The sequence below is a fragment of the Phalacrocorax carbo genome, chromosome Z (assembly GCF_963921805.1).
Source record: "Phalacrocorax carbo chromosome Z, bPhaCar2.1, whole genome shotgun sequence".
NCBI lineage: Eukaryota > Metazoa > Chordata > Aves > Suliformes > Phalacrocoracidae > Phalacrocorax > Phalacrocorax carbo.
Genome location: NC_087548.1, coordinates 13392773 through 13405707, shown reverse-complemented (window position 1 = coordinate 13405707; position 12935 = coordinate 13392773). Strand labels below are relative to the sequence as shown.

General features: G+C 41.7%; 1 protein-coding gene across 3 annotated transcripts in view; it reads left to right on the top strand.

Annotated features, from left to right (window-relative positions):
- CCBE1 (collagen and calcium binding EGF domains 1) overlaps positions 1–12870 on the top strand; it is a 105415-nt gene extending 92545 nt beyond the window's left edge. The window contains exons 8-12 of one of the 3 annotated variants that reach the window (XM_064438272.1): positions 4828–4948; positions 6898–7037; positions 7130–7165; positions 7721–7756; positions 8833–12870. In XM_064438272.1, coding sequence (XP_064294342.1) covers positions 4828–4948; positions 6898–7037; positions 7130–7165; positions 7721–7756; positions 8833–9066 — 567 coding nt within the window. In that variant the 3' untranslated portion in view covers positions 9067–12870. Of the gene's footprint in view, positions 1–4827; positions 4949–6897; positions 7038–7129; positions 7176–7720; positions 7757–8832 lie in introns of all 3 variants that reach the window. The other 2 variants (XM_064438273.1, XM_064438274.1) reach the window with 2 other exon arrangements.
- The last annotated feature ends 65 nt before the right edge of the window (positions 12871–12935 follow it).

The following is a 12935-nucleotide window of genomic DNA, read 5'->3' as shown; positions in this document are numbered from 1 at the left end:
TTCATACAGTGCAATTTATATTAGGAAAAAAATAAATCTGCTTTACAGATTTAGAGATTTATAGAAATACAAGGAGGTTTGAGATACTTTTTTGGACAAAAATCTCATAATGTCATGTTTTCCTTCTGAATCAGTATGAAGATAAATGTGGAAGTGATAGAATTTAATGTGTGGTGGAAATTGTGGTTTTCAAACAAATGGTAGCAAATAGGTTAAAAAAGGATATGTGCTTCTGAATGGCTGTTTGTCCAGCCGCAGTCTGTGACGCTGAGCAGGCTCACACAGACCCCCAGGGAGGGATCTGTGGTCACAGTGTTGGCCAAGTCATTTGCTGCAAGAATTGATGGAAACTAATGGCCTTAATTAATGGAAAGTTTTCTGTGTCTAACTTCCACTGTTAGGTGCCTGTGTTCAAAACTCACTCCTGGAAAACTAACACCATCAATACCTGTCATTGTGGGCACTTGCTGTTCAGAAGCCAAACTGAGTAGCTCACTCTTACCTCATAGCTAAGCCTTGTCGTGGTCCATAGCCTAAATTTTCCCCAAGTATCTTCCTAGTGGGACTTGATCTATCTGGCATCCTCAGAAGGAGCCCACTGGGTTGTGCCTCATACAGACAGAGCTGGAAGAGATGGTCCCCCAATACCCTCAGCCTTTTTTACCCCACAGAGAGGAGAGATTTCATCCATGCTGAGAGGAGATCTGGCCTCATGCTGTTTCTCTGCCCAGGGAGAGATGAAGTCTTGTGCTTCACCAGCCACTCCTCATGGCCAGGTTCTTCTGGGGAGGACATCACTCAGTATCTGCAGTTGAATTTGTTCTGTTTTGCACAAAGTTCACTCCTGTCTGCCAGAGAGACAGTTTATGGCATTGATTCTTCAGTTTTGTGGTTAAGGCATTCACATTTGATGAAGTTTATGCAAAATTATATTTACCAGAAGAGCCTGCAAAGGATCAAATCCAGCAAACCCTACAACTGGGAACTGGCGTATGCTTCTGCAAGCAGGAGGTGTAGTTTTGTCTCTCCTTAGAAAAGGACAGGGCTCTGGATAAGGTGGACACACCTCTGGGAAGACTAAAGTCAAGAGGTGCCACCTCTGGTGATGGCACCAATAGCTTTTTGGAGGATTGCAACATCCATTCCAGATCCAGGACAGAGTAGTTCTAGGATCAGGAACAGAAAGTCACCTTTCATGGTCTTCCAGTGGGATGCACTGCCCCAACATACTAGCGGCTGTGGGCAGTCTTAGATTAATCTCCTTCCTGCTGGAAGGAAGAAGAGTGGAAAGCTGGAAAACTATGGGAAAGATATCTGACACATAGCCAACCATTTAAAAAAATCAAGTAAGCAGTTCAGCACTTGGAGTTGGGGAATTGCTGGATCCTACTGCAGACAGTTGTTTAAACATCTTAATTAGAAAGCCATGTGCCACATCACTCCTGTCAAGCACTATGAAAGTCATCTAAACCACAGATCTCCTAGAAACTACCCAAAACTCCAGATGCAGCATGCAACACAATATATAGAAGTCTTGTTTCCAGTACTGTCTTTCTTTAAAATTTACCCCCACTAATATTTGCATGCACATGGAAAAAAAATAATTTCCAAGGGCCATTAAGATTTGGAGCTGTGGATAGAGAAAGCCAAGGTCACTCTGGACCAGGATCCTGGTTCAGTTAAAAGGTGAAACAGATATTACGCCAATGAGTATAGCCAGTCTCTAAGAGGATGTGAGTCAACATCAGAAACACATGGTTTGGCCCCAGTGTATATAATAACCATTTTCGGGCCAGAAGATATCAAAGAGTATGAGCTAGACCAGAGCCTGGGTATTTTGGCACTCCTACTGTATGCTTCAAGTCCAGCTGACTCACTGGGGAAGCATGTGTAGATCCTTTCACAACAGCTACGTGGTTTTTTTTTCAACTTACTAAGTTGCTAAAACAGCCTTGCTGGCAGGAACAAGTGAATATTTAAGCCACAGAAAAGAATACTCTTCCAAATCATCTTCATGATGAGTCTTTACCACTAAATCCACCTTTTTACTCCAGCCTGGCCATTTGCAATATAGCCTGAAGAGTATTCATGGCAGGGACTATATAGTATGTGATGTCTGTTTATAAGCTGGGATAGCAATAGATCCCTAAAATCTGATCTGGTCAGAAATGTATGTACAAGCTCTAAGAGGATATTAATTAATCTGTCACTCAACTGTGGCCACCCCTAAGGAGAAACGCTCACTGACAACACTGAAAATATTCTCACAAAAACTACCTGAAAAACATAATGCTCTCAGGTAGTCACAGGATTTCACCCCATGTCTCGGTTTTAGCATGGCAGTGTTGGCATTGCGGAGCCCTTGGTTGATTTGTGCCACATAATGGAAGTTTTGCAGAATGACGGTCCTTCCATCCTTCCATTTGTATCCAGCCAGGACCCTGCTCTGGACAACATGGACACACCTCTGGGAAACAAGACTTTGCAGTGTGCTGACCAGAGCCAGCCAGTGGACCACGTTGTGCTGGTCCCTGGCCAACGTGGCTGTGAGACCCCCCAGCTACTGATTTTTCCTCTTCAACCCCAGGTGTAAGGTGCTGTGACCCATGGAGCAGCCCTTTACCTTCAGCAGTCCCACGCTTTGGTCTGTGTCACGATGGCTGAGATGTTGGCTGAGAAAGCTGCAAGGTCATTGGTAAACAGAGATGTTTTTCTTTGCAAAACCAAAGATGACAGCCCACCCCAGAGCAGTACATGTGCTGAATCCCCACTTTGTGTGTGAGCAGATTCACAGGAGTAAGCATATAAGAAACACCCTGTAGGGCTTCTGTGAACTGCTGACCTCATCCAGCCACTGATTTGTGTGGGGATGGAGTGAATCTACCAAATTCTTATAAGACTTACATCATGTCACTTAATTTGCCTTTAGTGCAGTCATCTTGTCTTTGAACTTGCAATGCTCTCCAAAACCTGAAACACAAATGGCCAGTAAATCTTCATATTCCTGTCTTCGCACTTTGAATTCCAGCCTGAAAAATCAAACTGGTGTTTTAGAAGTGCCACCAGGAACTGTCTCAGCATTTCTAACTTTTTTTGTTCACTATTGCTTCCTTTGGAACTGTTTGGTGCATCCAACCCCAAACTGCAAGCAGCACTGGCTGCATTCCTTAATGAATAACTTGTTTGCCAAAAGAAATTTGCCCAGTTATACTATGTACTGTAAGTGCATACCATTATTTTTAGCCTGAGCTTTACAAACATTAGGTTTGGACTAAGGGCAGAGTGGTGTATATCAGAAAATTATAGAAACAAGTAGGAGTCTTGAGAACAGTCCAGTGCAGGGAATTCCAGATAGCTGTTTAAAAGCATTGTCACATAGCAGGAGTCATCATATACTTTATTTAATGCAGCTCTCCACACAAATGTTGCAGAATCCAACATCAAATCATCCAGTGAACCAAATTCATTCAGGGCAGCAGCAAAGCTGCTAGATCTGCCCTTGTGTTGCTGAAATAGATCTTCAGTTCTATTTGACAGAGCAAAATTCCCAACCCTACAGGCAGGCACTCACCACTAACAAACTTCTCTCCTCACTGCAGACCAGCGTCCTGGCTTGTCATCTCCCCTCAGCTGTCTCTGGAGAGACTAAACATTTGCAGAGCATTTCTAAATATGTTTCATTATTAATTATATTCAATCTTGGAAAATTAATGTTTAATGGATAATTAAACATCTGATGTAATGGCTAACGGCAGTTTAAACCACAGAGTGCAATTTTTCTTACATTCTCAATTAGTTTAGCTTTGTGTCTCTACAGAGAGCAGATCCAGACATCTGTTGGGTTAAATAGCATGGTTACAGGGCCAGATCCACAAAGGATTTGGACCTGTCATTGAAACCTATGGAAAGTTAGGGGTTTGTGCAGCAATTGAGAACATAAATATCTGAGCAAATGTTATCCTAAGAAAGGGCAGTAAGTGGATAGAGGAAAATTCAAATAAAGAAAAAGAGGTTTCCTGAGAAGATCCTAGCAGTTATGAGACTTAAGTTTTTGACAACTTATTGCTGTATAACTCCTGAATTTCTCCTACCTCCCATTTGGATCGATTTGCAGTATTTCCATGGCAACTTGAAAGGTGAATAGCCTCATGGAAAACATCAGGGCACTGGTTCCAAGGAAAGGAAAGTACCAGAATGAATAAATGGCTTAAAAGCAAATGCTGCCATGTTTTTCATCTGTCATCTTTCAAGCCTGGGCAACCTTCTGGGTATATGATACCTGAGGTGTGGATCATCTCTAGGATTCCCTACCCAGAGGTCATGCCACACACATACACACACCCCATGCATGGAAGACAGAGGAGGTTACCATTTCTGCAAACCTGACTTGTCTCCATGGGTCACCCAAAACATCCTGTGAAAAGGTGTTGTAGACTGTTAGTCTCCAGTACAAAGTTTTCTCATCAGATTTCTGCAAGGTGGTTGGTCAGAAAGATGTACAGGTGGGTGTAAGAGTCCCCAAGCATGCTTCCACCTGGTTCCAACAACTTGTAAGGAGGTCCCATTGTAGGGTCAGGGAGCCAGTTTTCCTTGGGACTACAAAATATGGCAGCAGCTTCAAGAAATCTTCATGTCCATACTTGAAAAAGATCAAGTTGGCCAGCTTAGGAGAAAGTGCTGTCAAAAGCTTCAGCACAGTCGTATTTTTTTTTCTGATTATTTCAATGAAGTATTTAAATATGCTGTTGTTCACATGAAAGCTTAACTAAGAATGTAATTTATTCAGCTGAACGATGAAGAGCTTACAGTGGTTTTTGGTTTTGGCAGGTTGCTTTGCTACCAAATAATGCTGCTGATCTTAGCAAGCAAATCACTGGTGAAAAAGTGCTTGCATCTAATGCATATATCCCCGGCCCCCCAGGCCAGCCTGGCCAACAAGGCCCTCCAGGTAAGATACAGACCAGAGGGATGTGAATGTGCAATAGTGCCATGAATAAAAATTATAAGCTTCAATCTTTCAGTGTGAAAGGATTTCATTGGTTTCATATTTTGATTGTTCTTATTATTATATTTGCATTTGTGCTAAATTTAAAAAGAAAAACTTTCTGGTCATTATGGTCAGCCTCTGCCAACTGTCTAACATCATCCATTGTGTCTTAGTCTCCATGTGTTTCTTGGCATGCAAGCTGTGTTTGTCCTGTATGTGTCAAATTTCTCCCTCTCCCTGGATTATCTCACCTGCTTCAGTTGTCATTTCCTGTATTTCAACTCTGTCTTAAATCACTCTCCATTTCATTTCAGGAATACCTATTGCTTTAGCTCACTCTCATTACTAGAGCAGAAAATGTGCTTTCAGTTTGAGGGGGTTGTTTTTGCCAACTTTTCTTTTTCTTCATCTAGTTTTGCATGGATTCATTTGTTCATTTTATGTGTGTTCCAGATTCAAAGGAATCTGAAAAGAAAAGTAAAACTCCACTCACACCTTCTTTGCTAAGGTATAGGTTGAAAAAATGAGAAAAGCAGAGAGTTCCTAGAGCTTTCACTTGCAACCTGCAGCCAGTGATGCTAAAAATTTTGCAAACTCTGCTGAATGCAGATCTAATTTGGGGTTAGTGATAAATCCAAGGGATTCTAGCATTGTTCTGGGTTTCAGGAAGATTCTTACAGAGGACTATCAGATATTCCTTACAAAGTTTGATTAACTCCCTACTGAACTGCCCAGCCCCCCCCACCCCCACCCCACTTACCCCCAATTTTGCAGTCTTACTTTGGCTTTTGAGTCTTTATCTCATTTTCTTGGAGGATTAGTATCTTCAGTCTTCAGTATATCAGAAATGCAAGGACAATGTGGTTAGAGATTCTGTGTCAGACTCTGAACTGTACAGTGTGTCGCCTTGCAATCTCTCTAACGTAGGCCTGACCCTGCAGGTCTTCCATCTGGTTTCCCCATGACTGAGCTGTCCAAGGTACTGTAGAGTTGCCTATTCCGCTTGAAAACCATCCCCGGTCACCTCCTCCTCTGCCCTGCCGTTAGCAACAGTGCGGCTGGGTCTTCAGTAGGAGTCCGAGAGGTTCATCACTGAACTTGATTTTACTCCTTTTGAAAACTCTAACTGTACGTATTCTGTCCTGCTGAACCTTTTTTACTCTCTGCCTTTCATTTTCTGTTTTTCACATGCCTTCATTATGAAGAAAGTGCTTTCCCTTTTAATTATAAAGCAACTCAGCTAGTGACAGTTACAATGGCCTTCATTTTGTGCAACTGCTGATTTTCTGTTTTGCTTTTCATAGGGTTTCTCTTGAGCTAAACATATGCTTTGTTGCCAGTGTGCTTGCTAAAAACAAACACTCTCTGCTGAGCTAGCAGAAGCTGAAAGGGATATAAAAGACAATGGAAGAACAGAGCCTTTTTTGCCCCTACACACTGGCTACTCTACTGAGCAAAGAGAGGTGCAACCCACCACTGGAAAGGGCTTGCTTCTGTGCCAGTCATGTAGGTGCCTTTGACCCAACATGCCCATGAGTTTTCTGAGGCTTTCTTTTTATGAGATGTTTCTCAGATGTGACTTGTTCTTTTCTTCTTTGTGTGAAAATGAGGTATTTCTGCTTTTGTTTTCATTCCCAGTCTGTGTGCCTAACCACCTGGCAGTGGCAGTCTTGGCTTCTTTGTATACTCAAGGATTAATTGTTTTGTGAAGATCCCTTATAGTTACTGTGACAAAGAGTCATGTCAGGTTATCTCAGACGACTGCTGTGTTGGTTGTGTTGTTGTGGATTTGAGGGTGTTAAGGCAACCAGTCCACTGGGCAGTTCAAAACATGGTCCGTCCCCACTGCTTGTACTGATGATGTGTCCTGAAAGCTCTCTGTGGCAGGTAACCTTTGCTGTCGATTACAGGGGCTCCAGGACCAAAAGGGAGTCAAGGAGTTCCTGGGTCACCTGGACCTCCCGGACAGCCAGGCCCTCGTGGATCAATGGGACCTATGGGCCCATCTCCAGACATATCACATATTAAGCAGGGCAGACGGGGCCCTGTGGTCAGTATTCTCATCTCCTGGCATGCACTGCATAATTAGTCTTATCTCCACAACCTCTCACATCTTTGTGAACACCTTCTTTTCTCTTGCAGGGCCCACCAGGAGCCCCAGGGAGAGACGGTAGCAAGGTGAGGATAGGTACTGTTTTCCATAATGTGGGCACATGCATATATGAAGTGCAGGTTTGCTAGAGAGACCCTCTACACACTTGCAGGAACACCCTTTTACCGTCTTATTTCCTTTGCTAAGATGAAAATGTCCTGTTGTCCCATCCTTCATGTCTTCCTTCTGCTATTTTGTGCTTGCCATTCCATAAATCTTGCAAATAGCCCTGCCATCCTGCCTGTCAAGCAGACTCCTTTTCTACCTCTGCAGCTCTTTTGACTTTTCCATGAAGAAAGGTTGATGCTTTAGCCCACTGCATTAGACTGCTGTTTTGTAAATCTCTCCTGTTAATTGGTTTGCTTGTTACCATCTAGGAGAAATATCAGCAGTGCCCAACTCTGCTCCCGCTAGAAACAGTGGCAATTTCCTTGTGTTCCTCCCTCACTTTTTTTGAGCAAGTGTAAACTGATGATTTTTGATCTGGGGACAATAATTAACAGAGTCTACAGGGACAAACTGTGATTTTTTTTTCATTTCCTTTAGTTACAGCAAACTAACTGAGGTGGTATTGATTACAGGGGGAGCGAGGCGCACCAGGACCAAAGGGGATACCTGTAAGTATCGCTCCACAACAAAGTGGTGTTGATTACTAAGAACAGGTCAGCCAAAAAGAAAAAAAAAAAGCCAATGCTCTCCTGTGTCAAGAGCACAGTGGAGCATACTTTACATGCACTGAAAATGTTAATGGAAAGAAAGTAATTACCGGTTTCCACCCAAGTGTTTTTGCCTACACACCTCCTCCACTGCCGAGCATGGCACTGAAGGCAATAAGTGTGCTCTCCCCTACAACAGCGGTGGGACATCCTCAGAAGGCAGAGCCTGAAATCCCATTCAGAGTGCTAGTTAGTACAGTTTGGTCACTGCTCCTAAGGGGAGCTGGATCCCTGGAACCTTATAAAATCCTGCCCCTTGTCCATCTGTGGGATTTGGGAAGCTATAGGCTTTGAGCAAGTCATCAAGAGAAGGATGAGTATTTACACTCTGATTTCAGGTGAAATTGTTTAAAAATTTGTACCTCATTTTCTCATTGGTGGAATGGATTTTTAAGGGTGTGTCCTGGATAAAACAGTGTGCTTTACTGTGTGAAGTCAGCTAAAAAGAAAAGATTATTTTCTAAAATAAGATAAAACCAGACGGATACTCTCTGCATTATAATAACCAATATATTTAGTGAGTGATGGACAGCAGCAGGGTTACCATATTGAAAAGATACCTTCCAAATATCAGCATTATTGAGAAAAAAAAATAAAATAAATAATAATTACTGATTAATTAGTTATTCTAAGAACATAATTTCTATCAGTTAAGTATGAAGGAACACAGGGAACCAAGATTTATCTCCTCTATTCCCATGAGGTGTCAAGATACTCCTAGGAAGCAAATATAGTAAAGGAACTGTTAAGTAACAAAAGGGCGAAGCGTCTTGTAAATGTAGGCTCTTTCTGCAAAATCATTTACCTTATTTTGAAAATTGTTTCCTGAGCAGGTTGATTCAAAAAGAGAATGTTAACTTTTGGCAATTGACATGAAGCAGTATTTTACTGAGTTACCCCTGCATGAGTAATTATATCAACCTGTTTGAAAACTGTAAGAGTGAGTTATTATTAATGACTGTGCCTTGTGACTGCAGGGCCCACCAGGTTCATTCGATTTCCTGTTGCTGATGATGGCAGACATCAGAAATGACATCGCTGAGCTGCAAGAGAGAGTGTTTGGACACAGGACTCATTCATCAACAGAGGAGTTCCCATTACCTCAGGAATTTACAAACTATCATGACACAGTAGATTTTGGATCTGGAGAAGACTACAAACCACGGGCAGCACCCAGAGACTCCAGGATACAGAAGGCAGCCCATCCTTAGTTGGGCCTACTGAAACATAGAGCCCCTTTAGAGTTGTTCAATATAAAAATGCACTGACAATGTAAAATATATATATATAATATTTCCCAGTTTTCTCTCTGCTTTTCCCCAGCCATGCTGCCTGTACTGTAGCTGTCCTGGTTCATGGTAGCTTCCTTCCAGTAATTCCATGCTGTCAAGACTGCACTGTGCATTGTACCCAGACTATCAAGAAAACCTTCATAGTATATAATATGATTAAGGCATGCTATAGCTAATGGCGCACACCATAGCATTTCATCTGCCCACCTAGCATTCTATGTCCAAATGATCCAGTACCTTGATTTTGCCAGGGGTAGCTGAACGTCATCCCTGAGTGACATCAATAATGAAAACCTTGGGCAACAGTTACTTTATACATGTAAATATATTATACTGCTGAACTCAGGTCTTCAGCTACTGTCCCCAGGCTTAGGAGAGTGTGAAAATTGGATCCCTGTTTCACAGCAGAGGCCAGCTGTAAGTGAAATATCTTCTTCTATTATGCTGCACTATGGCAGAAAAAGGCCAAAAAAAAAAATGGTGAAACAGTGATACAAGAGTGCTGCTTGTTGATCTGGAAATTATTTGGCTTCGTGTTGCTAGAGTATTGTTCAAAGAGAGTCAAAAAGATCTGTTTGTCCTAAACTAACACTACTTTTCCTTTACCGTTCTCCCACTGCTCAGTGTGAAGGCCAGTTCCCTTCCTCAACTTATTTCATGCTGGATACATTACACAAAGATGAGCAAGAGAAAAGGGGATATATAAAGCAGGAAAACCAGGCATAAGCAAATCAGGTAGGCTTATTGGCAAGCACAAAAGCAATCCCAGACTTGCAGAAAGAATTGCATTCTGACCTCCTGTAGATGCACGTCTTCCTCGGTGAAATGCTGAAGTCCAAGTGAAATCAAGATCAGAGAGAGGCCTCACGTTTGCAAAGAGCTTCCATCTGTTTTGTTCCTCTGCTGCGTGAGAGAGACCTAAATGGCATTCATGGAACTGGAGCAGAGAGTTGCAGCGTATTTGGCTGGGTATATCAGGAGTATGAGTAGGTGCAGGTGTGCACATGACAAAACTTTTCAACTGGTACGATGATGGCTAAGGTGAGGTGGGGATCCTGTATTTGTGAAGAGGGATGAAAGAGAGCTCCTTTTTTTTTACACTGGAAAATTGGATGCACAGGTTAGACCAAACCTCATGGGTGATGTATGTCACCATTTCTTTTGGATTACGACAGCTGCTGAGGACTTTGCCGTGCTTGGAAGATAAAGGAGTATATTGAGCACAAAGCTTCAATGTTGTATCTGTGTAGCTGCTAATTCTACAGTGTGTTTAGTGCTGGGTCATGTCCATGTTACAAATGCAAATTAAAACTACTTATTTTGCCATGTTTTTCAGGGCCTGCATGTTCTAATAGAATAAATACAGGTAAAAATATAAGCAAGCCCTTTACAGACAACCCATAAAGGTTTGAATTCCCTTCCATATTCTCTGGGCCAAAATATATTTGGTGTAATCCCTACACCACTGGTACAGGTCTTGTGTAAACAGTTGGCTGCCTAGACCTTTCATATCTTTTGGATATTATCTTAACAGGAAGTGTTCGTTACTGAAATTATTTCCCAACTCCTCGCTATCACTATGCCACAAGCAAGGGCATTAGCTTTAAGAACACTAACACTCTGTATTCCTCTTCACATTATATGTATATCAATATTTACAAGGTAATGACTAAGTCAGTGCGATAGCTTAGAAAAAATGATAGTGCTTTCACCCTCTGGTCTTTGGGCTTCCCTCTGGGACAAGCTCTCCCAGCAGCTCCAGATCCAAGTAGTCTTGTGAACCAGGTACTAGGGAAATCAGTGAGATCTGGGAAGGAACTTGTGGCCAAAAGAGGTATGGTCTTACGCGCAGCAGGCTGAAAGAAACATCTTGAGACAGTATTAAGTGAGGCATTTATGTCTTATTTTCTTAATTTCAAACAGGCAACTAGGTATAAATACCATTGTTCATGAATATGCAACTTTTAAGTAAATTTGTTGAATGGCAGATGTTACATTTGTAACTCTTGCAAATTATGTAACTCTTGCATATGTTTAACACCGCACTCCATCACCTGCTAGATCAGGTCGGTTCCCATTACGGAATTAGTAGCTGCAGGTTTATTGACCATCGGATACTGAACAACGAGTTAGATGAGTCACTTCCTACCTACTGCCTAAATTTTCTTACTCCCTGCCCACAAGAAGATGTGTTCTTAAAAAGGCACTTATGTTATTTCTAAACCCTGCTCTTATAAATATAGACAAATACCAAAAAAGAAGTTCCTACAGTTTGCCCATCAAAATCAGGGGTGGATGACAATTGCCCTGCTGTGCGTAACTATCCAGGGAAGGGAAATTCTGAGATTGCACCAGAAAAGCAGATAAAATACATGGCTCACTCTAAGTAGAGAAATCTGTCCTACAGACTCATGAACATAAAATATGGCACATGTTCACATGGCTTTCTGAATAGAAACCTCAACCATTTCGCTTTCTGGAGCCTGCATTGTTGCCTGTCATGGCCGAGAGCTGGGTTTTCCAACAGACATGCTTACTCCATAAAAAAAAGGTGAAGGAAAGCGCACCTTGGGTTTGTCCTTATGCTTCACCTTCCTCTTTCCAGAATCCCTGCCCCAAAGAGGTTGTCTGAGTCCCAGCAGCAAGGAGGGGACCTGATGGCAAAGACAAGTCCACTCCAGAAGGCACAGGAATTCCTCCAAGCAGGGAAAGCCCCTCTGAGCACAGCTGGCTGGAGAGATTCAGCCTTCTGTCTGCATCCTGCTCAGACCTTTGCATAGACCTTTCTAATTTTTTTTCTGATCGTATGGAAACTTTCACAACACATGTATCAGAAACATTTCATTAAGATTTCTGCATAAACACAGACACTCAGACAGAAAAGTGACATTTTCTTCAGCATACCCAAAGTTTTATAAAGCCAAACCAGAGGAATAATCTCCAATTTTAAGCTTGGTTACCGGGGAGCTAGGGAAGTCATTACCTTGTAAATTATTTATTATTCTGTGGCCCCAAAAATAACAACCCCCTCAAGAATCCAAAATGAGAATGTAGAAACGTCTACACTCATGCCTAGCCTCATTACTAGGCTCATGCACATGACAACTTTGTTTCATATAAATACTATGTATAATTTTATTAGAAATAAATATTATTTTTATGTTAAGAGATCAAGTTATAAGCAGAAGGATAATAAAGAGTTTGTTATTTTATTAATATTAGAAATATATTTAATGGAAACATTTGCAAGAGTGTGTAGTGATGGCAAAATGCTGATTGTTAATGGGTTTAACAAAATAGTAAACCTTGGAAAATGTTTTCTTTCAACACTGTGCCAGGTACAGACAGGATTAGCCTTCCCTGCAAAGCTGGAATACTGACACAGAAGGATTCCTATGTAGTCAGGCCAGACCAGGAAAAGGAAAGGAAAATCAGTTGTAAATGGAATTAAGGTAATCCCTGGACTTAGTGCTGATATCACAGTTTGAGTAACCTTCCTGGAGTATTTTGGAGTTACACGCTAAACCCCGGAGAAGCAACAAAAGATGGGGGTGGGGTCCAAGAATTTGTTAATTTCACATTAAAATCTGTACGTTTGTTCCTATTACACGTTCCAATAACTATACTGTTCACTTTATTTATGTAAGTATATGAAATACTAAAATGTGTATGAAATGACTGTGATTTTATGATGTATGCTAATAACAAAGATATTTTTTCTTATGCTGCTTTTGTTACGCATCCTTCCTCTGAAATACGGAAATGTTGACTGCAAGGGACGAGTGGCA